Source organism: Herpailurus yagouaroundi, unplaced genomic scaffold (assembly GCF_014898765.1).
Source record: "Herpailurus yagouaroundi ecotype Mexico unplaced genomic scaffold, PumYag 180, whole genome shotgun sequence".
In the NCBI taxonomy this organism is placed as follows: domain Eukaryota; kingdom Metazoa; phylum Chordata; class Mammalia; order Carnivora; family Felidae; genus Herpailurus; species Herpailurus yagouaroundi.
In genome coordinates, this window is record NW_024412411.1 from 22,633,088 (window position 1) to 22,660,840 (window position 27,753).

General features: G+C 43.7%; 1 protein-coding gene across 6 annotated transcripts in view; it reads left to right on the top strand.

Moving 5' to 3' along the window:
• The first annotated feature begins 14,503 nt into the window (after window positions 1-14,503).
• AMOTL1 (angiomotin like 1) overlaps window positions 14,504-27,753 on the top strand; it is a 159,393-nt gene continuing 146,143 nt past the window's right edge. For 3 of the 6 annotated variants that reach the window (XM_040489656.1, XM_040489658.1, XM_040489659.1), the window contains exon 1: window positions 14,505-14,677. Coding sequence is in view for 2 of the 6 variants with exons in the window: in XM_040489651.1 (XP_040345585.1) it covers window positions 16,858-16,866 (9 nt within the window). In the remaining 4 variants the exon portion in view is untranslated. Of the gene's footprint in view, window positions 14,678-16,842; window positions 16,867-27,753 lie in introns of those variants that run through there. The other 3 variants (XM_040489651.1, XM_040489652.1, XM_040489654.1) reach the window with 2 other exon arrangements.

Genomic DNA, 27,753 nt, shown 5'->3' on the forward strand with positions numbered 1-27,753 from the left:
TGGGGCCAGCTTTATGAGCCACGCCAAAGTGGATGGATTCAAGGACCAACTCAAAGCAGGCTTACGTTCAAATACAAGTAGGATCTCCTAGAAAAGCGGGCTTGGTATTCAGGCTCTAGGGTAACATACGCTTGGATTCAAATTCTAAGCCATCTATTCCCAGTTCGAGGGATCTAGAGCCATTTTTCCATCTGCCAAAGAGTAAAAGTAGTACTACTAACCCTTTGGGCTGTCGGGAAGAATGAATGAAATGATGGAGGTACCTGACAAGTAGCTGGTATTCAGTAAAATCATGTGGTTGTAAAATCCTTGATGCTTTCACTCTAGAAAGGAGATTAAACCAGGCCCAAGAGCGTAATCATTTCTCATAAGAACATTCATCCAATTGCCCAAGCTAGAGTCCCAGGCATCACCCTTGACCTCTCCCTCATTCTCATCCACCAAGGCCACTTTGCTGGGTCTAGCTCCCAAAGGTCTTTCCTATCTGTTCCCTTTTCAAGACCTCAAACCAATTCAAGCCATTACTGTGCCACCTATATGGCAAGATCAGCCTCTTTGTTGATTAGTTTATTCATCAAAGGCAGGTGCCCTTAACAATGAGAGTTCGTGATATGAGGGAAGCAGTGTTCCCAGAGGGAACAAAACAATGCGGTCCTAGGGCAGCACTGCCCTAGGTAAATGCACCATCTCAAGTAGACTTGTTGAAATTGCTGACCATGGCTTGAGGTCTCCTTAACTTCTGGGATAAGAGGCTCTTTATGGTCTGGTTCCTGCTTGTCTCTCTGGTTTTCCCTCTTGAGTCTCCTAACGTGATACATCGGCACGAAACAGAATTATTTTCTCCTTGCTGGACAAGCCATGCTCTCTCTCTTTATACATGTTCCCTCAACTTTTACTACCTTTCACTTCTTCACCTGGGAAAGCCTACTCATCCTTTGGGCTCAGCTGAGGAGTCACTTCCTCTGGGAAGCTCCCTTGGGCTTCACCTACCCTTTTCACCCCCCACCTCAAGGATAGGTGAGGTACCCTTCTCCTCAGCTACCAGGACATCCCTTTAAATATTTTATAACCCTTGTCACACTCGGTGGCCATTAACTTTTTGCTTGTCGGTCTCCTGCTATAGACGGTGAGCCCCCTGAGAACAGGGATACATCTTATTAATCCTGGTTTGTGTACCACCCTCAGGGAGGGTGGGACAGGTGCCGCTAACCGTGTCTCATGAAATCGCTAAGTTTGGGGAAGAGCACAACAGTTCTTTTAGAATTCCTGCCAAGGGCTACCTTCTTGAGGTGCCTTAGAGCCTCTGCTTATTTTTGTAACAAGAGGTCAGTGGGCAACAGTGACCCACTGTGAGCTTATAGCCCAAATGACTTCTCTAGAATAGTCTAGACAGAGATTGGACGGATTCGAGGCTCCATTTCAGCTTTGTAACGTTGGGTCTATTTCTAATTTGCCCTTCTTTCTAGGCCATAGCTGTGGAAATGGCAAATGGAAGCCTACGGTGTTTCACAGGTTCCCTTCTCCTCAGCATGGCAAGATTGTTGAGGTCTGCTCAAGTTCTCAGCCCCTGAGGATGCTTTCTCCTGGTGATCAGCATGACTCCATGCTATTCAGAAGTAGACAAGTGCTTGGAGAAGAAAAGCGCTCACTTCCCTGTGTTCCCTTCTCTTTTTGTCCTCTGTTCCTGCCTCCCTCGGTGGCCTCAAACTTCCATTTATGCTAGAATCTCTACTCAGCCACAGCTTTCCGCGTGGTTTCCCAGTCTTTCATCTCAAAATGGTTATGAGCTGGAAAATTCCTTGAGGGGGAAAAGCAGCCTAAAGCGTCAGGCTCACCTTAATGAGTTTCCTTTCTCCTCAGAGACCTTGGCGCCTCAAGTCCAGCTCCCCAGATAACACTCTCATGCCTTCTACCAGTTTTAAAGTCTGGCTTTTCTGTCATCTGTCTATTTGTCTTTCAGTGGCGGGATTGGGGGGGGGGGTGGGGGCGGTTGGTCTGCTGGCAATTATTCTGTGTTTTTTTCTTTTTTTAATTTGTCTTAAAGATGGTTTTCACCTGAAGAGAAATTCGGGCTGGGTTTCAAGATGATCACCATTTATCTGAATGATTATATAGTAAAGGTTCATTATGAAGCACATCCAGCCATCTTTACTTGAGGTTGGAGCAAGAAAGCAACCACTTAACTATTGTGGGTAATTCTGCTTCACGAACCATCCTGCTCAGTAGAGCTGTGTTCTAGAAGGAACGTGAGGTGGGGGACGAGGATCTCATGGTCAGCTTCAGTGAGAGCTACTTGGTACTGAATGGGATTGTAGAATAAAGGAGACGGCACGATGTTTGTACAGCATGGCCCCTAAAAGCCAGCGGCCTTAGCTGAAGAAATGGTGGTACAGGTGGTACAGCGACCGTCACCTTTGGCTTATCGAGAAACAGTGTGTCAGTCTCCAAAATGATACCTTTATAGGAGATTTTCTAGGCTGTTTTGAATGCTATGCAATTTTCACATCTCATGCTACCTCTCAAGGCCCATCTCTGTGTCAAATTTAACTCCACTCACGGGGCACCCATTTTTCTGCTCGAATTGCTTCACGGGCCCCGTGCTGGTGAAAAGAACCTTTATGGGCGAGGGGTCAAATGCCTTTTAAAAATTTTTTTTTTCAACGTTTATTTATTTTTGGGACAGAGAGAGACAGAGCATGAACGGGGGAGGGGCAGAGAGAGAGGGAGACACAGAATCGGAAACAGGCTCCAGGCTCTGAGCCATCCGCCCAGAGCCTGACGCGGGGCTCGAACTCACGGACCGTGAGATCGTGACCTGGCTGAAGTCGGACGCTTAACCGACTGCGCCACCCAGGCGCCCCTCAAATGCCTTTTTAGAAGTCTGTGAGGTGTCAGCCACCCTCAGGAATAAGGGGAGAAGACAAAAGTCCAGAGGCACTTTCTGTTCTCATGTCAACGTGGAGTCAGGAGCTGAAAAAAGCCTCTGAAAGATACCTTAATCTTTGTTACTTCCCCACATTTCTCTTCAGCCTGTTTTCCTTGGGTGATGAAAATGAAACGGGCTTCTCTGGATGAAAGAAGAACCTCAAGGTTGGCAAGTGGCAGCGCTGAAGAGCAAGGGCAACACGCTGAGCGTCTGGGACCCACTGTGAGATGGAAGAAAGGGAAGGAAGCGTCAGCAGGAAGCCTGGGCTTCATCACGATCTCCCCTGGAGATTTGTGGATTATACTTTTATAAAAGCGTACTTAAAAAATAACATTTTATAAGCTGTTTCAGATGGGAAGGAGACCCTTACGCATCATACAAGAAGATAAATTTGCCTTTCTCTGAGGGAGGTGGGGGAGAGTGAGGGGGGCAAAAAGAGACAGCAAAGCGGAGAGAGCCTGGGACCAGGAAGGTGGCAACTTCTGGGCTACTCCATGCTGGGGATGCTGAAGGAGGCTTTGTAATATTCCCTTTAAAACCTTTGTATTAGGGGCACCTGGGTGGCTCAGTCGGTTGAGCACCTGACTTCAGCTCAGGTCGTGATCTCACAGTTCGTGGGTTCCATCCCCGCATTGGGCTCTGTGCTGACAGCTCAGAACCCGGAGCCTGCTTTGGATTCTGTGTCTCCCTGTCTCTCTGCCCCTCCCCCACTCATTCTCTCTCTCTCTCTCTCTCTCTCTCTGTCTCAAAAATAAACATTCAAAACATTTTAAACCCCTGTATTAGTTTGCTAGGACTGCCATCACAAAGTTTAAGGTGGCTTAAACAGAAATGTCTTATCTCTCTGTTCTGGAGTCTACAAGTCCAAGACCAAGGTGTTGGGGGAGGGGTTGGTTCCTTCTGAAGATTGTGGAGAGACTGTTTCCTCTCCTCTAGCTTCTACTGATTTGCCGGAAATCTTTGGCCTTCCTTAGCTTGTAGATGCATCACCCTGATCTCTCTCTTCATCTTCACATGACCTCTCCTCCCTGTGTGTAAGTTTGCCTCCAAATTTCCCCTTTTTATAAGGACACTAGTCATGTTAGATAAGGACCCACTCTACTGACCTCATTTTAACTATCTCAGTAAAGAACCTATCTCCAACTGAGATAGCAAGGGTTGGGACTTCAGCATATGTTATGGTGGATGGGAGACACGATTCAACCCATACAGGCTTCCTCTTACTCCTTACAAGTTGCAAGGGCTGTGAGAATTGGATTTTGGCAGAACTCCCACGGTGAGGGCCATGTGCAGCTGGAGAGGATACGGGCATAAACGGGAGCTTGGGGACAAAAGAGCCATGGACTCGCAGAAAATGAGGAAGGCTTCCCATGCCTTTTGACCACCCGCTGTGGGGGTTACAGACCACTTTTGAGAAAATTCAGTTGAAGGCACCTGTCAATGTTTGACTACAATCTTGCTGCAAGTGAAAAGGCTTCCAGCAGTCTCAAAGATTCACTGCTGGTAGGGACATCTTGCAGGAAAAGAGATCAGTTAGCTCATTATTAGTCTAAGATACAGAAAGAAAAGGGATCGGCTGCTTAAACAATTGACTGAACACTGAGGCCGTTGACTGACAGCAGGTAGAGGGCTTCGGGCGATTAGATTCCCAGAACAGAGCTTAATCTCTTTAAAGTTGCTCAGAAAACGGGTTGGTTAATCATTTCATCAGGAATGCTCATTTCCTCCCAGAAGTCGGTTTTGAATTACATCAGTCAAAAAAGGTTCTGTCCTAGACCAGATTTAAAATGGACTTTTCTCTTACAAGGGCTCCCACCTATCTGGCCCCGGCTGGCATCTGGGCTGCATTCTAAGGATCCGTGTCCCAAGGGCTCCCGAATCTCAGACCCTTCACCTGGTCTGCCCTCACAGGCGGCCCCACACTTAGGACCCCCATGTCAGCGGCTCCTGCCCTGCCTGGCCTCGACTCCAAGAGGTGGAAATCACTCTCCCCTTAGAAAATTCAGCCTCATCCTCGAGGCCTTGTGCGTTCCCGCCCCCCCCCGCCCCCCCCCCCCCCCCCACCTTATTGCAGTCCCCCTGCTCTGGGTTCACTGTCCTCCATCCACACTGCTCTGCTTTCTGTTCTTCAGACTGGGCAAGCTCCTCGCTGTTTGGGGGCTCTTAGTTCTTGCTGTTCCCTCTGCCTGGAATGGTCTTCAGAACTCCTTCTCACCAGTCAGGACTGAGTGCCAACGACACCTTCTCACAGAAGCTTTCCCTGTCCAAATCAGTCTCCTTCTCTTGTCTTGTTGGTACTCCTCACAGCACCTAGCGCCCTCCGTCTTTACAGCGTCCTCTTCTCCACTCTGCCTCCCCACCGGGTGAGAAGCTTGTCTGTTCACTCCAGGATCCAGGTGGCTGGTGCATGCAGTGCGTGCTCAACACATTGTTGGTGAAGGTTGAATAAATTCATGTTCGTGAGTGGGGAGTGAATATGGGGGGGGGGGGGAGACTGTGGCTTAGAGTAATCAAGTCACTTGCGCGAGATCACGCAGCATTACAATTTCTGTTTTTTAAGTTTTTATTTATTTGACAGAAAGCGCGAGCAGGGGAGGGGCAGAGAGAATCCCAAGCAGGCTCCGTGCTGTCACCACAGAGCCCGACGCGGGGCTCGAGACCGTAAACAGTGAGATCATGACCTGAGCCGAAATCAAGAGTACGATGCGCAACTGACCGAGCCACCCAGGTGCCCCGGAGATCATACAGCATTAAGTGGTGGAATGGGGAACTAGTTTAACTCACTCCAAACTGTCTTCACTACTCCTCTTTGTCTTGTTTATCTCTTAATGGGGCGGTGGCCGTGGGGGGGGGGGGGGGCGGTTCCTGGTTCAGCCCTTCTTTGTTGTTAGTCTATAGTCCTGATCACAGAAGAGCTAATTTGCCTCTCATCTTTCCTTGACCCGGAGGATACAAATCCCTTCAGTTGCTGTGGGGCTGGTTTACACCCAATGTGAGTTAGTTGCCCTTCCTTCCAAAGCACAAGTTACTCACTGGGCATCCTCAATGCATCTGCTCTCGACCTCAGAAGCCTTTCATTCCGCGCTCATGCAATAAGCGGTCATTACCCCACCCACTCTGGGCCAGGCCTGTTCTGGGAGCTTCCATGCCATCCCCGCTTCCCTCAACCAGGCTGTCACCCCAGAGCTCCGTCTCCTTTCCTTCTCAGCTCCTCTAAAACACGAATACATCAATATCCTCGTCTATCTTTTCATAAGCCTCTTTCCTGCAGGGTCTCAGGCCCAGGGCTCTGCTCACACCTGTCTGATCCTGTCCCCGAGGTAAACACTAGCTAATAATCCAACCTAGCTCAGTACAGACATTAGCATATCAAAAACTGTGGTTTATATTGTGGTTGCTCCCACTCAGCACGGCACCTGAGGCACAAATCCAAATAGATTTTGAGGCAAATAGTTTAATACATTTCCAAATATAGCAAAAGGCTCCTGGCATGATACAGGTACACAAACCCCATGGCAAAAGCTCCCTAACCCTTCTCTGTAAACTCCAACCCAGATATTAAGGGGCAGGTTGGACTTGCTTGGCCTCGCCTTTTCTCGGATGTTAATCCAGGACAAGGCTAAAATTAGCCCCACCCCCTCCTGGTGCTAACACCCAGCTGGAGCAACATGGGGCCAGTTGCTTTTAGAAACCATCCCTTTGGGGCTTATTGCTGAACAACAGAAACAGGTGATGGAAACTGGGCCCGGAACCTGCAAGGCAGGAAAGAAGAGCCGGATCAAGTTCAGACGCTGGGCTCAGAATGCCAGATCCAGGGACCGCGGCTGCGAATCCCGACCAACATCATGGTCACGGTCAGATCAAGGAGAAATAGCACAAAACCAAGTCAGAGCTTGCCCATAGCTCCTATGGCAATGCTAAGGTGGGGTGACAGCGAGGGGTGCAGGGAGGGAAAGGAGTCGACGTTTACTAGGTACACATTGTGTGCCGGTTCCTTTGTACGTGGTGCCTCATTGAGTCTCAGTGGTGGGTTCTATTATTTCACCTCTTTTGCCGTTTAATTAAATGGAATGTCAGATGTGTTCAGTGACTTGGTCAATGTCGCTTAGCTAGTAAATGGCAAAGCAGGGGGTCAAACCCTAGCCTATTTAACATAAGGTCTGGCACTTTCCTCTATGCTGCCTCCAGAGTAGTAGGAAGGGAGATTTCAAACCCACTCATAACCCATGAGAATGGACGACCAAGTTGCTTCGTTGGTATTTCCTACCCTGAGTCAAATCCTAATTTTCTTTTTTTTTTGAATTTTTTTTAGCATTTATTTTTGAGAGACACAGAGAGACAGAGCATGAGCGGGGGGGGGGGGGGGAGAGAGGGAGACAGAGAATCAGAAACAGGCTCCAGGATCCGAGCTGTCAGCACAGAGCCCGACGCGGGGCTCGAACCCGTGAACTGTGAGATCATGACCTGAGCTGAAGTCAGTTGCTTAACTGACTGAGCCACCCAGGCGCCCCTCAAATCCTAATTTTCTGGGGAGCCTTCACAAACATACCAGTGCTAGGGCACTGCCACCCAGAGGTTCTGTGTTCATGGTTCTTGGGTGGGACCCAAGAATAGGTACTTCACAATCCCTTGGGAACTTCTGTCGTGTTGCCTACGTCAAAAACTAGGCTCTTTGCTTTGTTTCTGATCAGTTCCCCTGGGGTGAGCTGGAGGAATAGGGTGGTGATAGATGTTAATGTCCAACTCACCCAGGTTCCTCACCAGACAGGCAGGCCACCTGGCCGGCAATGGCACATTCCCATAGAAGATTTTCTGGTCGAAGGTGGTCTTCTCAAGTTCTGAAGTCAGGTAAAGAATTAAAACGGCATTCCCACAAAGAGAAGGCAGAGGCCAGGAGCCTGGGGACCTAGGATTCTATAAAAAAGAAATTTTCAAAGAAGGGAGGGGTTGACTTAGCATCATCACCTACCATTCTAGCACGTCACTGTGCACCTTTCTCCAAACGTTCATAGAAGGAGAAGAGTCCCTCCGTGTAACTGGCAGGGCTTTGCCAAGGAACAAGAAGAAGAGGCAAGCCCACCCCTTATTGCACTCAGATGTCCGCTCCTGGCATATTTAACTTCAGCTTCCATGCATCTTGTCTCTTGACTACATATGTTTGGTGTCCTTTTGATTTTTTTTTATGTTTATTTTTATTTTTGAGAGACAGAGCACGAGCAGGGGCAGAGAGGGAGAGAGAGAGAATTCCAAGCAGGCTCTGTGCTGTCAGCGGAGAGCCGACGCAGAGCTCACACTCATGAACCATGAGATTATGACCTGAGTCAAAGTCAGACACTTAACCAGTTGAGCCACCCAATGTGCCCCCATGTGTCTTTTTGATTTCTAATTGTTTCATGTTTAATTGCTTCAAGCCCTGCCCTCTCTGAACTCTCATAGAAGGCAAGGACTATGTTATCTAGGGGACAGAAAACAACATCTGAAAAAACCTCTGATAGGCTGGGACATCTTTAGGTCTTCTGACTGCATATTGGCATCATCTCTGGAATTTTAGAATGCTAATGTCAAGGTCAATCCCTGAGACTGTGAATAAATTGGTCTGGGGTGTGGCATGAACAGACTTTTCAAATCTGCTCAGATAATTCTAATAAGCACCCAAGGTTGAGAATAAAGATTTGAAGGGTAACAAAAAGCCTTGTGAAACAAAATGTAATAATGGTTATGTCTAGGGGGAAAATTAGGCGATTTGACTTATTTTATTTCTGCAAATCTGTGTTCTCTATTTCTTTCTTCACATTGATTACATAATTTTGAAAAGTAAATCTCAAACAAACATTAAACTGGATTCTCATTCACTCACCAAATATTTATTGAGAGCCTGCCATCTCACATGATAGACACTGGACATAGGAGAGTAAATTTCACAGACACATTTCCTGCTCTCATGAAGTTTACATCTAAAGAAGAAGATTAACTATCAGACAAACAAATATGGTACTCTGATTTAGGGAGGTGTTCTAGCAGGCATAAATTGCTGAGTGTTATGCATTGTTTTGTAAATAACTGTATCAGAAATGACAAATATTGGGTTTACACCTCCCCTCCTATGTCAAAGGCAGACATTGCTTATTGTCTTTTCTGCTGAAGCTCAGTATCTTCTCAACATTGCCAATCAATCTGAGGTGGTGCTTGAAATGAAACATATTTAGTATCCTAAGAAAGAGCTATGAATTATCATGTTGAGGGTCAGCTAAATGACTCAAAAGGTAACTGAAGCCTTCTGGTATGGCCAAGTAGCTCCTATCGGACCATACCTGTTATAGGTAGTAACTATAAACTCTGGACAAAATATAAGAACAATTAGTTTCAACTGGTACTGCAAAGAGAACAAAAACTGAAAGAAGCCAGAGGAGAGCGAACCACTGGAAGAAGAGACAGACATGGGATGAGTTTCCTGATTTATAGCTTTTATCCTCAGAGTAGGGCCCTGTCTATGAATATGCAGAGCAGAGGGGAAGCCCTATAGCTCTATGTATAAACTCTACCCAGATCTCTGGTTGACCTTTGAACTACCTATGCAAGAGGCAGATTTTAAAAATCCCAGCTACAGCTGAAAGAGCTGACCTGAAATTCTAGATGCTACACGGGAAGATAAGGTCACAATTTGAATTCAGCCACTTTTTTTTTTAAAATTTTTTTTTTTAATGTTTTATTTTTGAGACAGAGAGAGACAGAGCATGAACGGGGGACGGGCAGAGAGAGAGGGAGACACAGAATCGGAAGCAGGCTCCAGGCTCTGAGCCATCAGCCCAGAGCCCGACGCGGGGCTCGAACTCACGGACCGGACCGTGAGATCGTGACCTGAGCTGAAGTCGGCAGCTTAACCGACTGCGCCACCCAGGCGCCCCAGAATTCAGCCACTTTTAAGGGCTTAAGTAAAGAAAAGTCAATACTTCTCAGAAGAGCAGAATAGAATCCAGATTTTCTGCAACATACCATTCATAATGACCAGGATACATTCCAAAATTATTCAACATACAACAAAATGGGAAAACATGACTACTTTTAAAGAGAAAAGACAATTCACAGAGACCAACCCTGAGATGATCTAGATGATGGAATTAGCAGACAAAAACTTTATGGAAGTTACTGAAGCTATGCTCATGTACGTAAAGGAAAATATATTTGTAATGAATGAAAGTATAGAAAATCTTAGCAGATAAATAGGAACTATAAAAATGAATTAAATGAAAATGTAAGAACTGAAAAATAAACATCTTAAATAAAATTTACTGGATGTTTTTAAAAGCACAGGGAGATAAAAGAAGAAAAAGTCAATGAACTAGAAGATAGATCAATGGAAATGATCCAGATTGAGGAGGAGAGATTTAATAAGTGTTCATAGGCTCATAGATCTTTGCAACAATATCAAAAGGTCTAATATACATATAACTAGAGTCCTAGAAAGAGAAGAGAGAGAGAAAGAATGAACCAGAAACTTATTTAGATAAATAATGGATGAAAAGTTCATAAATTTGGCAAAAGGCGTATATTTATAGACTTTAAAACCCTAGTAAACACCAAGGAAGATTAATATTAAAAAAAAAAAAAAACAGACACAACAAAACAGGGGCACCTGAGTGGCTTAGTCGGTTGAGTGTCCGGTTCTTGATTTCAGCCCAGGTCATGATCCCAGGGTTGTGGGGTTGAGCTCCACGTTGGGCTCCATGTTGAGCATGGAGTCTGCTTAAGATTCTCTGTCTCTCTCTCTGCCCCCCTCCCTGCTCATGTGCTCTAAAAAAAAAAAAAAAAAAAAAAACCAAAACCCAATCCCGAAAACAAAAAACAAAGAAACCCAACAACACCACTTAGGCAAACCGTAGTCAAACTGCGAAAAATCAATGACAAAGAGAAAATCAATAAAAACAATGCTGTGAGAAAATTGAAGATGTCAAAAGTGGCAAGATACACCAGGTTAATGGATTGAAAGACTCAGGGTTGTTAAAATGGTAATCACCAACCCTTTTCTATGGACTCAGAACAATCCTAATCCTATGATGCTTTTTAGTCAAAATTGACAAACAGATACTAAAATTTCTGTACACCTGCACGGAACTTAGAATATTGAAAGAAGTAGTGAAAAAAGAAGTCAAAGTTACTTCAGCACTTTACTTCAAGACTTACCCTAAAGCTACAGTAATCGAGACAGCGGGATACTGGCACAACGATTGACAAACTGATTGGTAGGACAGAATAAACACCCCAGGCAGAAATTGACTCATGCTTCTATATTTATTTTGTTTGTCACAAAGTTTTCAAAGAAACCCAATTGGGAGAGGAAAGGTTTTCAACAAAGGGTGTTGAAATAACCACATATTCATATGGAAACAAGTCAACCTTGCCCTAAATCGTACCATCCACAAAAATCAATTTGTTATGGACCATAGGCATAAACATTCTAGAAGAAAACATAGGAGGGGCGCCTGGGTGGCGCAGTCAGTTAAGCGTCCGACTTCAGCCAGGTCACGATCTCGCGGTCCATGAGTTCGAGCCCCGCGTCAGGCTCTGGGCTGATGGCTCAGAGCCTGGAGCCTGTTTCTGATTCCGTGTCTCCCTCTCTCTCTGCCCCTCCCCCGTTCATGCTCTGTCTCTCTCTGTCCCAAAAATAAATAAACGTTGAAAAAAAAATTAAAAAAAAAAAAAAGGAAAACATAGGAGAATATCTTCATGACTTGGGGGAAGACAAAAACCAAAAAAAGAAAATAAATCAACTGAGTCAAAACTAAATACCTATCCACCAGAAGAAATGTCCTCAAGAAAATGTACATAGGGCAGGAGAAAATATTTGGGAAATGTCTCTGTCAGATAATTGGTATCCTGGATATATCAAGAACTCTTAAAACTCCTTAATCAAAAGACAAACACCTCAATTTAAGACACTTCGCAAAGGACGGTAAAAGCATGGCCCATAAGCATGCGAAAAAACATTCAACAGCTTTAGTCAACAAGGAGATGCAAATTAGAACCACAATGAGATACCACTCCACATTCATGGGCATGGCTAAAGTTTCACTGACAGCACCACATGTTGTCAGAAGTATACAAAGCAACTAAAACTCTTATACATTGTTGGTAGGAGAAGAAAATGGTATGAGAACATTGGAAAAGATCTTTTAATTCCTTACAAATTAAATACCCACCTGCCTTAAGGCCCACCAACTCCACTCCTAGGTATTTACCCAATGGTTATGAGAATGCATGTCCACAAAAGTATGTGTCCAAAAATGTTCATATTAGCTCTATTCCTAATAGCCCTAAACTAGACGATCAGGTGTCCATCACTAGAAGACTGGATAAACAAACTGTGGCATATCCATATAGGAAAATACTACTCATCAATGAAAAGAAACCGACTACTGATAGAAGCAACAACACGGGTGGGTGAATCCTAAAAACCTGCCGGATGAACAAAAATTTCCACAAAAGAACACAAGTTTTATGATTCTATTTATATGAAGCACCAGAATAAGTGAAACTGCACCATGGTGAAAAAAAATCAGAAGATTCATTCTCTTTAGGAATGCTGAACCAGGAGTTTGCTGGGAAGGGACATGGGGAAACTTTCTAGGGTAATGATTATGTTCTGTCCCTTGACAGGGGTTTGAACTGCACATATATATGTATTTATAGGAACTCATCAAAATGCTATGCTGACGACTTCTGCATTGCACTGTATATGAATTTTATCTGAAGAGGAATTGTAAACAAATGTTGGAATTGTCAACAAATATTGAATTTTTGTTAGTCATATTGAAGTATTTGGGGGCATGTCTCGATATCTGCAACTTTGGAATGCCATAAAAATGAGTCGCTGGATGGATAGAGGAATGGATAGAGAATCAATATATGATAAAGCAAATATAGTAAAATGTCAATTGAAGGAACTACGTTTGAAAATTGTATGAAAGAATGTTGAGAACAAAAGAGAGTTGAGGCTAATTGGCAGGCTGCCTATAAGAGGGAGTCCCGGGCCTGGACACTAGAATATCGCTGATATATAAGGGACAGTGTGGGCAAAGGAGGCTGCTGGTTCCATTTGGCTTTCTTTGTTCTATTCTGACTTTGGCAATGAACCTAGGAGCTGAAGCAAAACAAACGACCCAGTTCGTCTTGCATTCCCTAAGACCCACTGGCTCATACTCTCAGCAGCTGCCTAGCTTACCAGACGGTGACTTTAAGAGTTCTCAACAGATCTGTTCTAGAAATCTGGAACAGAGAGGGGTTGTCCGACACCATGTACTATCTACTGAGTACCTACTGTGTGTTAGTCTGTGTGCTAGGCTTTAAGGATACCAGGATGAACTGAATACCAATGGATCCTGCCCCCCCTTTTTTTTTCATCTTACTATTGATAAAAACTCTGCTCCTTTTCTACTTCTATCATTATTTACACCCCGACCCGAATACTTGCAAATTCCTTTCATAAGCCTTATTGGCATTTCTTAAATCTCTCAAATCAAAAACCCCTTTCTAATGTTGGCCCTGAGCACCTCTAGCTAAACAGAAAGAGATCTCTTCTTGTTTGACTCTCTCGGGAGTGAAACCTAACACAAGAAGAGATCTCCAAAGCCTCAAAATAGCTCAGCAAAAAGTTGGACACATGCTGAGTGACCCAACGTCACCTTCCACTCTCCTGAAGTAGCGGTGTGAGAGAGAAAAGGTAGCCGGCTGCTAAGCACGATCCTCTGCCCCCCTTCTTCCAACAGAAGTCACCCCCACTACCATTCCTTGCCCCGACACCAAGGCCCGAAGTCCTGCCCAAGGTTTGGCCTGAGGACATGGCCTCAAGGAGAAGTGACTGGCCTCCTCAGTAGCTTGACATGACCTTGAATCCCATGGTACAAATCTGATCCCTCCAGCCTTACCTTTAACATACAAAAGAGAAAATCCCTCACTTAAACACCTCTTTTCCCAAATCTTCTTGGTGGAATGTGGGCACGTTTTGAGTTATTTATGTTAGCAATGACCCCAAATTGGTTGAGTGGTACCATATGCGATAAAAAGTAAATACAACTTGGTTGCCTTCATTAGAAAGGCTGTCACACTTTCTTTCCATGCAGTGACTCATTCCTTTGCATAACTGAATACTTTCCCCTCTGCGAAGTCCAGACTAGCATTTGTCACCTTTATGTGCTTACAAATCCACCAGCTCTGAAAACCTCTTAGCAAGGTGACCATTTCCAGCTTTCGCCCTGCCCCTCCTCCTGACTGAAATATCTTTGTTTTTTTTTCTCTCTCCCTTCCGTCCCCGGGAATTTTTACTTCTCCGAAGCTTAAATATCTTTTTCCTTCCCTAGAACGCTATTTTTCAGACAGCTGGATCCTTGGGGAGATAATGATACGACTCAGGGAAATAAGTGCATGGTTTCCGTATCCCTGGTGCCAGCTAAGGTGATTGGTGTTCAGGACTTTCGGAAGCTCTTTGAAAACAACAGGGCTAGTCAGATTCCAGCAATTTACCTTCTGAAGGCTGAGCGTGTCTGGGCAGTGGCTGCATAATTTGGATGGAGTCATCACCGATGAGACAGACTTGGCTCAGCCAGGGAGCACTCGTCGCTCTTTTAAACTCCACGGCACCAGGGATGAAGTCACCTTTCTTCTTTTAAAACCAACAGATTTGCCCTGTAAGTCCCTGTCGCTTCTGTTAGGACTTGGTGGTTTTTTCTACTGCCGGTCGCCGGGACCTTCTCTCAGGTAAGGAAGCTCTTCTTTTGTGGGTTTCCATCCAGGAGGGCTTGACTGGAGGGGGATTTGGGAGGGGATCCCTGGGTAGAGCTGGAGTCAGGTCAAGAAGGGACACTCTGAGTGAGGAGGACGGCTGGTTCCCAGCCAGCTGGTCTCCACCTGGTGGGCTGGCAGGCCCTGGGCAGGACGAGCAGAACCCCACTCAGGCTCAGGGTTGCAGCGTCAGGTTCTCAGAGTGGGCATGGAAATCTAATCCTGGCTTGGTTTCGGGGGCCTATTCTAGTAGTTGTATAACGAGCACGTTGGTGAAACACTCACAAGTGATCTCCTTCGGTCTGGGGCTGTCCTAACTTCTTTGCCGTCCTTACAGCTGGCATTGTGTTTTGGGTAGAACCCTTGTAGGGTCTCATGATAAAAGCTGATGTGCAGGAAAGCTGCAGCTCTCTGGAGAGCCTTCATTGGCTCGAACGCTTCCCTTCTTCCTTAGAATACAGCTGGAGACAAAGGGGCCCGGGCTCCTTGTTGTAACATGCAGGGACCTCGTGTAAACAACGGCCATGCTGCTGTGTGCGGCAGAAGCGTGCAAACACGTCTTAGTGCCTGTCCGTACGAATTCTAAGAAAATCAGCAGGAGTTTTGACGTGTGCATGTGTGCAGGCAGACCTGGGGTCCTAAGGACCCCTGAAATTTCCCTGTAGCACTTCTATGAGTTATATGAGGCACAGTCACCGACTGAATCATACAGCTCTTATTAGCTTTGGAAGTCTCAATAAAGACATCTTGATTATGACAGAGGTGCCTGCAGGGTGATAAATGGCTTTTGGAGAAGGGGTCGAAGCACTGTGAAGTGAAAACATGGAGAATTACAGAGCCCCTCTATTACTTGGCACAGAACTCTGCCACGCATTTGGGTATTTGGGGCGTCCATCTAGCACCTTCGAAGGGGGCCAAGAATCTCATTTAGATAAGAGATGCTTGTTTTGTTTTAAATGCAATTGCACACTGGCTGCCAGCACTTGCTTACATGTTCGCCTCAAACTTGGCATGTCCCGAATTCATCCTTATCTGAAATCTGCTCCCCTTTCTGTGTCCCCTAGCTCAGCCAAAAGCACCTGGTTTTCCATGACAGATTTCTGGACTTTGTCCTTGACCCCTCCTTCATCCTCACATTCCCACATCTAGTTTGGCAATAAATTCCGGCAGATCCTACCTCCATTTTATCTCTCAAAGCCATCCGTTCTCCTACTTCCGTGGCTCTTTTCCTAGTCTAAGCCATTACCACCTCCTTCCAGGAATATGGAAACCTCCCATCCAGGCTTCCCCTCTCTTCTCACCTTTCTGGTGCAGCCAGCGTGATTCTGCAATGGTTGATCCGCACCTGCTCAATCCAGTCAATCATTAGTCTGGTGATCCTGTCTTCTTTTGAGAAAGAGAGAGGGAGAGAGAGAGGGAGAGAGAGAGGGGGGGGGAAAGGCAGAGAAAGAGGGAAAGAGAAAGAATCCCAAGCAGGCCCTGGGCTGTCAGCACAGAGTGCGACTCAGGGCTTGAACTCATAAACCATGAGATCACAACCTGAGCCGAAATCAGATGCTTAACTGACTGAGCCACTCAGGCGCCCCTGGTGATCCTGTCTTCTTCATATCCCTCAAAATTGTTCATGTCTTTCCCTCTCGCCACCACTACCTTGGTCCAACCCACCAACACCCTTTGCCTGAGTTATTATGTTTGTCTCCTGCTGACAGGTTCACTCCCTTCCCAGTGGAAGACACTTCACGCTTTTTGTGTTTTCAAGCTTTTAAAGGCTATTTCAAGAGTGGAACTTGAAATAGTTATTACTCTGTCTGAGGTTGGAAAACATCAGCATCTGTATGACTTTTGTAGATGCTTCAAGGAAGGAGGCAGTGAGAAGGGGGGAAGGTAGGGGGTGTATATTGCGGTGAGACGATGGCCTGAAGAATACATAAAGCTCATACATTTGAATCCCATCTCCTCTTCCTAGTGTGGCCTGGGCCAAACTGGTAAACCTTCTTGAGACTCATTTTCCTCAACTGTGAAATGGAATGGAATAAGGCCAGCATCACTAGGTGAATGGAAGAGTTAAAGGAGAAGGCTGTGCAACATAGCAATGAAGAATTCTTAGTTCCTTTTCTTCTTTCCATTCCTTTTAAGGCTTATAATCTCTCACTATCATGTATCTTGTAAGTATTCATGTGTATGCATACGTGTAATTATCTGTTTGGGGCACGGTAGAAAGGAGGAATAACAAAGAAACACACAAGAACTCTCTTAAAAGAATTTGCAGTTTACTTAGGGAGGAAGCAAAGCAAACCTCAATGGTATAAAAATATCTATAAAACAAGCATTCTGCGATTGACATGTGTACAATACAGTTGAGTACATAAGCGCAGAGGGCTTGTGTAAACGGGTCCGTGAGTACCTGTGGACCGAGTGTAAGTAGACCTATGTCAAGCGATTTTTAGATTTAGGTTCTTTGGGGACTTAAAAAAAGCATTGGCCTCTCTGATGTTGAAGCAAGACTTCCCAGGAGACTTTATACTTTTTTGAGTGATTTTAAGGGCATAGAGATTAAGTGACACACTCATGTAAGTGACTTTACTCATTCATATATTCATCAAACACTTATTGAGCACCTACCCTGTGCCAGATCCTGTATTGTACAATTTCTTTGCAACTCCGCCACGGGACACGGATGGTAATCCTCTTGAATCACAGCCAGCCTCCGGGAATTGTTTGGCCAATAAAATGAGAAGAGAGTGACGTTGGGGACATCCATGACTAGATTCTAAGAAGTCTTGCAGCTTCCTCCTAGGTTTCTTGGCTTAGTCTGGGGGAAGCCAACCATTATGTAAAGTCGCGTGCTGGTAACCTGGCTCTTGGGGATGGGGTGGGGGTAACCCTGACTTTGTAGTGTTTTTTCTAGATAAGTACTCCCTCCCACCGTGGCCGGTTGCAAGCTACCAAAGTGACAGCACTGGATGCAACACTGGAAAGGAATACACAGAGTCGCCTCGTACAAGTTGGTACGAGCCAGCCCCAGGGCATGGCTGCTAGTTCCTCTGAGACTGCCATGCTGCATGACAGCGAGCTAGGTGGACAGGCCACGTGGAGAGAAGCCCAACCAGCCCTAGATTCCCCAGCCATTTGAATTCAGGCTCCAGGAATGGAGCCTTCGGGCGACCCCAGACCCAGCCACTAGCTAAGTGCAGCCGTATGAAAGACCCTGAGCAGGGACTGCTCAGCTCAGCCCCGGCAATCCACAGAGCCCTGAGAGATAATAACAATTTATACTGTCTAAGTCTAGAGGTGGTTGTTACACAGCGAAAGATAACTGGAACAAGGTGGTAGTCTTGTTTCTGCAAAAGCCAGCCTGGGGATGAAGCACCCCAGGAGAGTGTGGGGGAGTAGAAGAGTCTATCCGGAGAAGTCTTTGTTTGTGCCTAGTGTCAGGTCTCACAACACAAAGGAGAAAATGTTTTGGTTAAAAAGGCCCGGAAAAGAGGCTCACATACTTTACCAACTGGTTTTACTGTTATAACTGAAAACAATTCTCTTACTCGCGCACACACACACACACACACACGCACACACGTGCACGCACACACACTTGCGCGCACACAGGCTTCCTTCCATCACTGTCCAAAGCTCTGACAGAAGATCACTAGCTGTTCTTTTGGCTCTGGTCCATCCTCCGCATGGGATCCGGGGAGCGGGAAGAGGGAAGCAGGCAGAACAGAACAAACAAGAAGTCAAGGAAATGCCCAAGCCCTGAGGTCTGGTAGAGAGCCACTGAGACCTCTAGAAAAGACCAGAAAAAAAAAAAAAAAAAAAAGAATTAAAACAGGAGGCTTGGGGAAGACACAGGGATTAGTGGTTAAAGCACGAATTTTGAAACCAGGTGACCTCGATTCCAATCTGGATGCTGACATTTTCTAGTTGGTTGACCTTGCAAAGTATCTCACCATCCCTGTTCTCAATTTCTTCATCTTTAAAATCTGGATAATAATAATGCCATGTCACTAAGTCCTCGTGGAGATTAAATGAGATGATGTTTGTAGAGTGCTCAACCCAGTACCTAAGGATGCTGCACTTAGTAGCAGTAGGAGTCACACTGGCGGTGTTATTGTCACGAATTCCAAAGCCACAGGCTCCTTGGTAAGCCTTGAGCTTCAGCTTGTCAGTCACACAACAGGTGCCCGAGGTAAGTGTTCAACAAATACTCAAATCAGACTGAATATCTATATTTGAAATATTCTACCACGATTTTTTTTCTTACTGTCTCCCGGATAAATTTCCAAGGGCTTAAAAAACTTAAGTGGGCATTATTTCTCCTTTCAGTGTGCCGTACGAGCCAAGACCCTATTTTCTCATTTCTCGTGAGTCCTCGTCATACCTTCTGTTCAGTAGTTTAGTGCTCAAAACATTTAAACTATTACTATTTTAAAAACTCTACTTAAGGAGAAATTGAGGTCGGGTGACTTACGCTGGGATCCTGAGCCCAGGGTGCCCCAGAAATCTTAACGTTACCAGTTTACAGATGTCACCGCTTTGGTAGGACAGTCAGGGTGAAGGATACATGATTCTTGAGAGAAAAATGTGAGTGTTAAGTTCTCTTGCTTTATTATGCTTTGTGAATGAGAGTTATTAAAACTTTAATCTAGGAACTGACATTAGGCAGATGTGTCTCGTGAAATTTATGGTTTGTCTAGTCACATGGATTTTTAAAACAAAGAATAATGCAGACATTCCATTAAAAACAGCTGAGTTGTACGTTTTTTTAAAAATCTTGTATTATGAAATATTTATAGATTCATGAATGGGTGCCTGCTCACCCAGCCTTTCCCAAAGTTAACATTTTGCATAATTATAGCACAATATCAAAACGAAGTGACAATGGTACATTCCATAGACCATATCAGTTAGATTTTATCCATTAGACATGTACTCACTTGTGTGTATGTATGTAATTGTACGTAATTTTTATCATGTTAACTTCACGTAAGTACCACCACAGTCAAGATACAAAACTATATCATCACCACTTGTATACCTCCGTGGAATCCACCTCCCATCCCTAACCCTTTGTAGTCACTAGTCTGTTGTCCATCTACGTAAGAATTTTATTTCAGGAGCATTATATAAATAGAATCATATGCAGCACTTACATGCATGAGATTGACTTTTTCCACTCAGCATAATTTCCCTGAGATCCATCCAGGTTGTTGCATGTATCAATCGTTGGTTCTTTTTTATTGCTGAGTGGTTTCCACAGTATGGAGGCACCATGGTGCGTTGAATCAGTCATCCATTGGAGGACATTAGGGTAGTTTCCAGCTTGGGGCTGCCACAAACAAAGCTGCCGTGAGCATCTGTGTGAAGTTTCGGCATGAACATAAATTGTCATCTCTGGCATAAATGCCTGAGAGGGCAGTACCTGGGTCTTACGGGAGTCCATTTCCAGTTTAAAAAATGAATTGCCCAACATTTTTCTAGAGTGGCCATATGTTTTGTGTCACCACCAGCAATGTATGAGTCACGGAGTTTTTCTGCATCCTTGTCAGCATTTGGTGTTATCACTATATTTAAACCACTCTAATAGGTGGGTAGTGGGATCTCATTGTGATTTCAATTTGCATTGTGCTAATGGGTAATGGGGTGGAACATCTTTTCGTGTGCTTATTTGCCATCTATGTGTCTTCTGCAGTGAAATGTCTCTTAATTTTTTTGCTCATGTTCTGATTGGATTGTTTTTTTTACTGTTGAGCTTTGGGAGTTCTCTAGAGATATGTCCCTTTTCAGATGTGCAGTTTGCAGATATTTTCTCCCTCTCTATAAATAGGATTTTTCATAGAGCAAAAGTTTTTAAAAAATATTTATTTATTTTTTGAGAGAGAGAGAGAGAGAGCATGCACGAGCAAGGGAGGGGCAGAGAGAGAGAGAGGGACAGAGGATCTGAAGCTGGCTCTGTGCTTACAGCAGAGAGCCTGATGAGGGAACTCACAAACCATGAGATCATGACCTAAGCCAAAACCAGATGCTTAACTGACTGAGCCACTCAGGTGCCCCCATAGAGCAAAAATTTTTAATTTTAATGAAGTCCTACTTATCAATTTTTCCTTATATGGGTTGTTCTTTTACTGCAAAGTGTAAGAACTTTAGCCTGGTCCCAGTCCTCAAAGATTTTATCCCATTTTTTCCCCCCTAAAAGCTTTATAGTTTTACCTTTAAGTGTGTTATCTGATTTAAGACAAGTTTTGTATATGGCGTCAGGTTTAGTTTGAAGCATGGTACCAAACCCAAACACTATATAGGAAAAGATTGGAACATTTACACATAAAATCTTTGCTTTTCATTTGTTTAATGTTTATTTATTTTTGAGAGAGAGACAGAATGTGAGTGGAGAGGCAGAGAGTAAGGGAGACACAGATTCCAAACCAGGCTCTAGGCTCTGAGCTGTCAGCACAGAGCCCAACTGGGGGCTCAAACTCACGAATGGTGAAATCATGACCTGAGCTGAAGTGTGACGCTTAATCGACTGAGCCACCCAGGCATCCCAATACATAAAATCTTATATAAATTAAAACCGTATAAATGAAATCAAAATACAAATGGCAGATAGAAAAGTTATTTTTAGTATCTGTGTAACATAGTAAAATATATTTTCCTAAATGTAAGTTTCCTAAAATTTCAATAGTACATTCCAACCGAGTAAACATGGACCGAGTACATGAACAGGCTGTTCAGAAGAAAAGAAATACAAATGGCCAAAAAACTTAAGAAGCAAGATAAGCCCCCAATTTAACAAGCAAAATTAAAAGTGAGAAAACTTGCTTCTTTTTATTATTTAAAGAGTTACAAAATTAGCACGCGTTGTAAAAAAGGCAAAAAGCATTAAAAGTATATAATGTTAAGTGACTCTTTCCTTCAGAGCCTCATTATACCCTCCCAAGCCTGAAATCTTTGTTTCTTCTTTCCCTAGAAATAATCTCTATTAAAAGTTTGCTATTACTTTGAGCCTTTTCTCTATATGATTAGAAGTGTGCTTGTGTGTATGGGTGTGTATAGTGTATATGTGTGTGTATTTCTTTTTTATGCATATGGATCCTATTTACAAATTGTTCTGCACCTGGCTTTCTATAACTCACATCATCACCTTGACTTTTCATATTGATTATTATAGTCACCTTATTTGTTTAAGTGGCTGCATAGGATTTACAGTATAATTATACCTTATTTTATTTAAGTCTTTATGAAGAGGCATTTAAAGGTTTCCTTTCTTCTTTCATTACAAGGAATGCCACACTGGATACATCTTTGTGTTCACCTGTTTTACAATCGTGTTCTGCAGAATAGATACTCTGAAGTGAGATTGCTGGATCAAAGGACATGGCAATTTTATATTAGACAATATGCCAAATTGCCATGTTTTAAAAGGTTTGTTTATTTATTTTGAGAGAAAAGAGACAGAGACGGGGGGGGGGGGGGGGGCGCGGAGAGAATCCCAAGCAGGCTATGCACTGCCAGCTCAGAGCCCAATGTGGGGCTTGAACCCATGAACCACGAGACCATGACCTGAGAGGAAATTAAAGTCTGCTGTTCGACTCATTGAGCCACCCGGGCACCCTGCCAAATTGCCATTTTAAAAGCTGTATCAATTGATTCATCTACCAAAATGTGAGAATACCTATTTTTCCAAAAAGTCACCATTTCTTGATATTAACCAATGTTTTCTAAAAAAGATTTAATTAATTAATTAATTAACTGTGTGTGTGTGTGTGTGTGTGAGAGAGAGAGAGAGAGAGAGAGAGAGAGAGAGAGAGAGAATGCATGCGCAGGAGGGGCAGAGGGAAAGGGAGGTCGAGAGTCTTAGGCATGGAGCCTGACTCGGGTCTTGACCCGAGCCAAAATCAAGAGTTGGATGCTCAACCAATCCAGCCACCCAGGTGCCCTTTAAGCAGTGTTTTAAAACACTCATGGGGCACTGGGTGGCTCGGTCAGTTAAGCATCTGACTTCAGCTCAGGTCATGATCTCACGGTTTGTGGGTTTGAGCCCCCCATGGGGCTCCATGCTGACAGCTCAGGGCCTGGAGACTCCTTCGGATTTAGTGTCTCCCCCCTCTCTCTCTCTCTCTCTGCTCCTCTCCTGCTTGTGCTCCTGCTCTCTCTCAAAAATAAATAAATAAACATTTAAAAAACTAAAAATAAAAAAAATAAAACACTTTGACAATGTGATGAGTAAAAAAAAAAGCCTGCTTTATTCTAAACTGCATTGAGTATTGAGACTGAACATGTTTTTATACATTTATAGTTCATGTTTGTGACTCTGGTAATTGTCAGTTTATAGCTTTGCCCATCTCTCTGTTGATTGTCATTCTCTTATTGCTATGTGAAGCTTTTTTATAGTCTGGATATTAATCTTTTTATACATGTTGTAAATATTGTTTTCCTTCACTCGTTTTTATTTTGCTTTTCTTTATTGTGTCTTTCTTTTTAGAGAAGTTTTAATTTTATGTAGTGCAATCTGTCTATCCTTTATTTTATGACTTCTAGACTTCATATATTAGCAAAGTTTTCCCACACCAGGATAAAATTATTTCTTCTAATATGCTTAGGGATTTGTTTTTATTGTTTAGATCTTTTATTTATCTTGAATTTATATATACTGTGAAATAGGAATCCACCTTAAAAAATAGCCAATTAGCCCAATACTCTTTATTGAATAGTCTGTCTTTTCCCCACTGAATCGAAGTGCTAATTTTTTCATATACCAAATCAATTTCATTGATTATTTTTAAACATTTTTTATCCTATTCAAATAAATAACTTATCTGTTCCAACAACAAAATCACGTCGTTTTAGTTACTTTAGCTTTATAATTTGCTGTATTATGGAAAGGAGGTATCCTGTCAAATCCTGTCATAATTTTTCTATATCAGAAATGTCTAGGTTAGGGGTGCCTCTCTCTCACCGTCATGCCCATGCACTCGGGTGTGCGCTCTCTCTCTAAAAAATAAATAAATTTTAAAAAATAAATAAAAGTAAATATCTAGGTTAACAACCAAGGTATGTTAGTAAGAGAAAGATACACAGGAAGAAAAGATACGTGTGTGTGTGTGTGTGTGTGTGTGTGTGTATTCATATGCATGTGTGTGTATATATAAGCACATTCATAAAAATATATGTATACACATGTAAGTATATATGAAAACATGTGCATACGTATATACATGTGTATACTTGTACACATACATATTTGTGCATAGGCACAGATAATTCTTGGTAGGGCACACCCAAAACTATAATAATTACCTCTAGGGAGTGGGACTTTTGGAGACTCTATTGATGAATGAGTTTACTTTTCAGTGTGTATCATTCCCTACTTTTCACGTACCCTTAAAAAAATTTGCTCTTCTTTTATAATTAAAAACAGTATATGATTTCTCTGCCAGAAACCCAAGCCTGAACAAGGGCATGTTCTGTATATCAGTGTTTCTCAGTAGAAGCTACATAGTAGAGTGACTTGGGGAGCTTTTAAACAGCACAGATGCCCAGACACCTGCCCCCAGAGGTTCTGTGTTCATAGGTTTGGGAGAGGGCCTGGGCATCAGCATATTTTAATAGCACTCCAGGGGGTTCCGATACGCAGTCACGGTTGAGAACCAGTGTGGTAGATGATGTGAGGCCTAAAAGGGTCCCCAGAAGGCCACTGTGATGAGGTCTTTTCAGAATATGATTACTTGGGAATGCAACCCAAAGTAATCCATCACTTCTCTGTCAGGCTGAGTGTTGGCGTGAGACTGAGTACAAACAGGTCCACAGGGGAGTGGTGGAAAAGAGCGTTCTGTGTGTGTGTGTGTGTGTGATGTGTGTGAAGGCATCCGTCTCTGTGGTAGTCCTTTTTCTTGAAAGGTTTAGACTCATTCGGGCTTCCTCAACACATAAGGGATTCTTTGAAAATAATCATGACCATAAAAGATACAGGAATCTCATGGAAAACCAAACACGGCAAAACAGCTGTGCCTCGGGAGCCCAGAATGTGGTTGGTACTGGAAGGTTCCAAGAGAGCTCCAGGAGCTAGGGTTACTTGGAGACCCTCCCATAGGAGACTTTCAGGATTCTTTCATCTGGAGAATTGCTTTGTTAAAATGAAATGGTTTTTGGAAGCCTAATCTGGAAAACAGATCAAAGAGGAAATTAAAGAAGCCTAAGGATTGACTGGAAACCCAATATCACTGTAGCTCTTCTTCTTCCATGTGTGTCTTCCTCTGATGCTTCTCCCCATCCGTTGTCTGATTCTGCCTCTGTCTTCCTGACAGAGGATCTGACTGGCCCAGTTAGTCCACAATGGCCTGTGCCTGGTTGGATGGGCTCTTCCATACAAAGATGGCCTCCAAGTGGTTCATGGAGTCATGTGCTCACCCCTGGTCACCCAAGCCAGAGAGGGCATGGGGAGGAACAGTGAGTGCATGAAACTGCCTTGGGGTTGCAGGGGGAAGGGGGGCGAGGCAGTTTCCCTTAGAATGAGAGAGTGGATAGAACATGGATCGTGATTGACAGGCCACACGCTGAGTCCTCAGTGAACGTGGAATTGGAGGATGGTTTCCAACAGGGTGTGAAGCTGTTTAAATTCAAGCCAAGATGCAAAGAAAAAAATCCGTCAGGAATGTATAGATGGTCCTTGCACTCTGGACATCTCTAAAGGTCTTTTTTAGCTCCACCTATTTGGGCTTTTAAAAGATCTTACCAGCCTAGGAATTCAGGAGAATGCAATTCATCTTCCAGTGGAATTAGGTCTGTGCCCTACATGGCTGTGGAGAACTTTAGGTGCGACTAGTGCAAATTGGCATCTGCTCTAAGTCAAAACACACACTGCATTCTGCAGGCTTTGTATGAAAAAAAAAAGAAGTCTAATATTGCTATTAACACTTTTTTATATTGATTGCAGGTTGAAATACTATTTTGAATCGAGCAGATTAAATAAATACATCATTTAAATTAATTTCCCCTGTATTGCTTTTATTAATGGGGTATTAGAAAAAAAAAATTTTTAGTTGCACATGGGGCTCACATTTTCTTTCTAATGAACACTTGGATTAGATGGTGACTCTGACGTTTTCCCCCGCACAAGTGTGTAAAGATCTGTAGATGGACAACAGCCCTTTGCTGTGGGGCCCACTTCAATACACAGTTCTTTTATTATTATTATTATTATTATTGCTCATAGACTTATTCAGAACAGTTTTAGATTTATAGAAAAAAATTGCAAAGACAGTACACAAAGTCCCCATATGCCCCACACTCAGTTTCCTTTAGTATTGACATCTTATGTTAGTAAAGTAGATTTGTTACAATTAATGAATATTGATACAGTACGTTATTATGAACTGAAGTCTATACTGTATTCACATTTCCTTACCTTTTACCAAATGGCCTTTTTCTGTTCCAGGATCTGTCTAGGATACCACATTATACCTAATCTTTATGTCTTCTTAGAATTCTCTTGGTTCTGACAGGTGTTTTCTGTAAATATTACATGATTTAATTTCCTTAAATATATTCTTTTTACATTTAAATCCAAGTTAGTTAACATATAGTGTAGTAATGGTTTCAGGAGTAGAATTTAGTCATTCATCACTTACAGGTAACACCCAGTGCTCATCCCAACAAGTGCCCTCCTTAGTGGCCATCAGCCATTTAACCCATTCCCCAACCCAACACCCTGGCAGCAGCCTTCAGTAGGTTCTCTGTCAATACCCTGTTCTCGATCAGAGCTGTGGCACTTTGGTTCATTTTCAGAGCGTTGGTCACTTGTCTTATTCTGGCTCTTTGTCTCTGCCTCATAGAGTGCAGTTCAATTCCTGTTCTGAAATAGAACCACTTAATCCTCTCCTGTGGTTTCACAATATCCCACGCGCAGACGACATCGTTTATGGCTCTGCCTCAGCAAGTCCTTACGGAACTTTTCCCTGCCTCTTTGTCTCTCTTGCTCCTTCCTGCTTATCCCCCTTCCTTTCCAGGACTGGCACACAGCCCATGTTTCACATGTGTACTGGAGGCCACTTTTTACACATGTCCTTTTCTTGGAAGTGGGGTCCAGCCAGCAGCCTTGCTCCAGGGACAGATGACTGCTTCCTAATGCTCCATCACAGTTTTCCCCATGGAATGGACTTTGCAGGTGGGACTAAGTCACTTGCAGAAGTATATCTACTCCAGGAGTTAATAATGATTTTAATAAAAACAACTACTATCGGGTGCCTGGGTGGCTCCGTTGGTTTAAGCATCCGACTTTGGCTCAGGTCATGATCTTGCGGTTGGGGAGTTCGAGTCCCACGTCAGCCTCTGTGCTGAAAGCTCAGGGCCTGGAGACTGCTTCATATTCTGTGTCTCCCTCTCTCTCTGCCTCTCCCCCTCCCCCACTCATGCTCTGTCTCTCTGTCTCTCTCTCTCTCTCTCTCTCAAAAATAAATATTAAACAACAAGTACTATCACCATTTATTGAGTTGTATTACCAGCTAGGATCTATATGAGGTACATTACAGATATGTCTCATTTCATTGTTACAGCAACCCCACAAAGTGTGTGCTGTGATCCCCTGTTAGGGGGAAAATGAGGCTCAGCAAGGTGATACGCTTCGCTCTTGGATCACTGCTAGGAAATGGTGGACCTGGGATTTGAATCTAGATCTGTCCCCAAAGTCCTTGCTCTCACCCAAATTTAGACTGTACATTTATACTGCCTCCCACATGCTATGTCAACTACAAGTTGGAATAGCAACTTGGGCAACTACAAGTTGGAATTCAATGCTGCATAGCAGGTGATATCTCTCAGCAAATTTGCTGAATGATGACAGTGCTATGTGTTTGTATACTGTTTTGATGATTCTCCAGTTGACATATGATTTTCACAAAACTCTGTTAAAGATAGAATAATGGACTTCATAAGCTCTATTTCATACACTAGAAAAACTGAGAGCTCCAGGGAGATGACGTGATTCGTCCAGGGTCACATGAGAACCCAGTTTTCTTGAAGTATTTATCTTCCTTTTCCCAACTTCATCAGCATGGGCT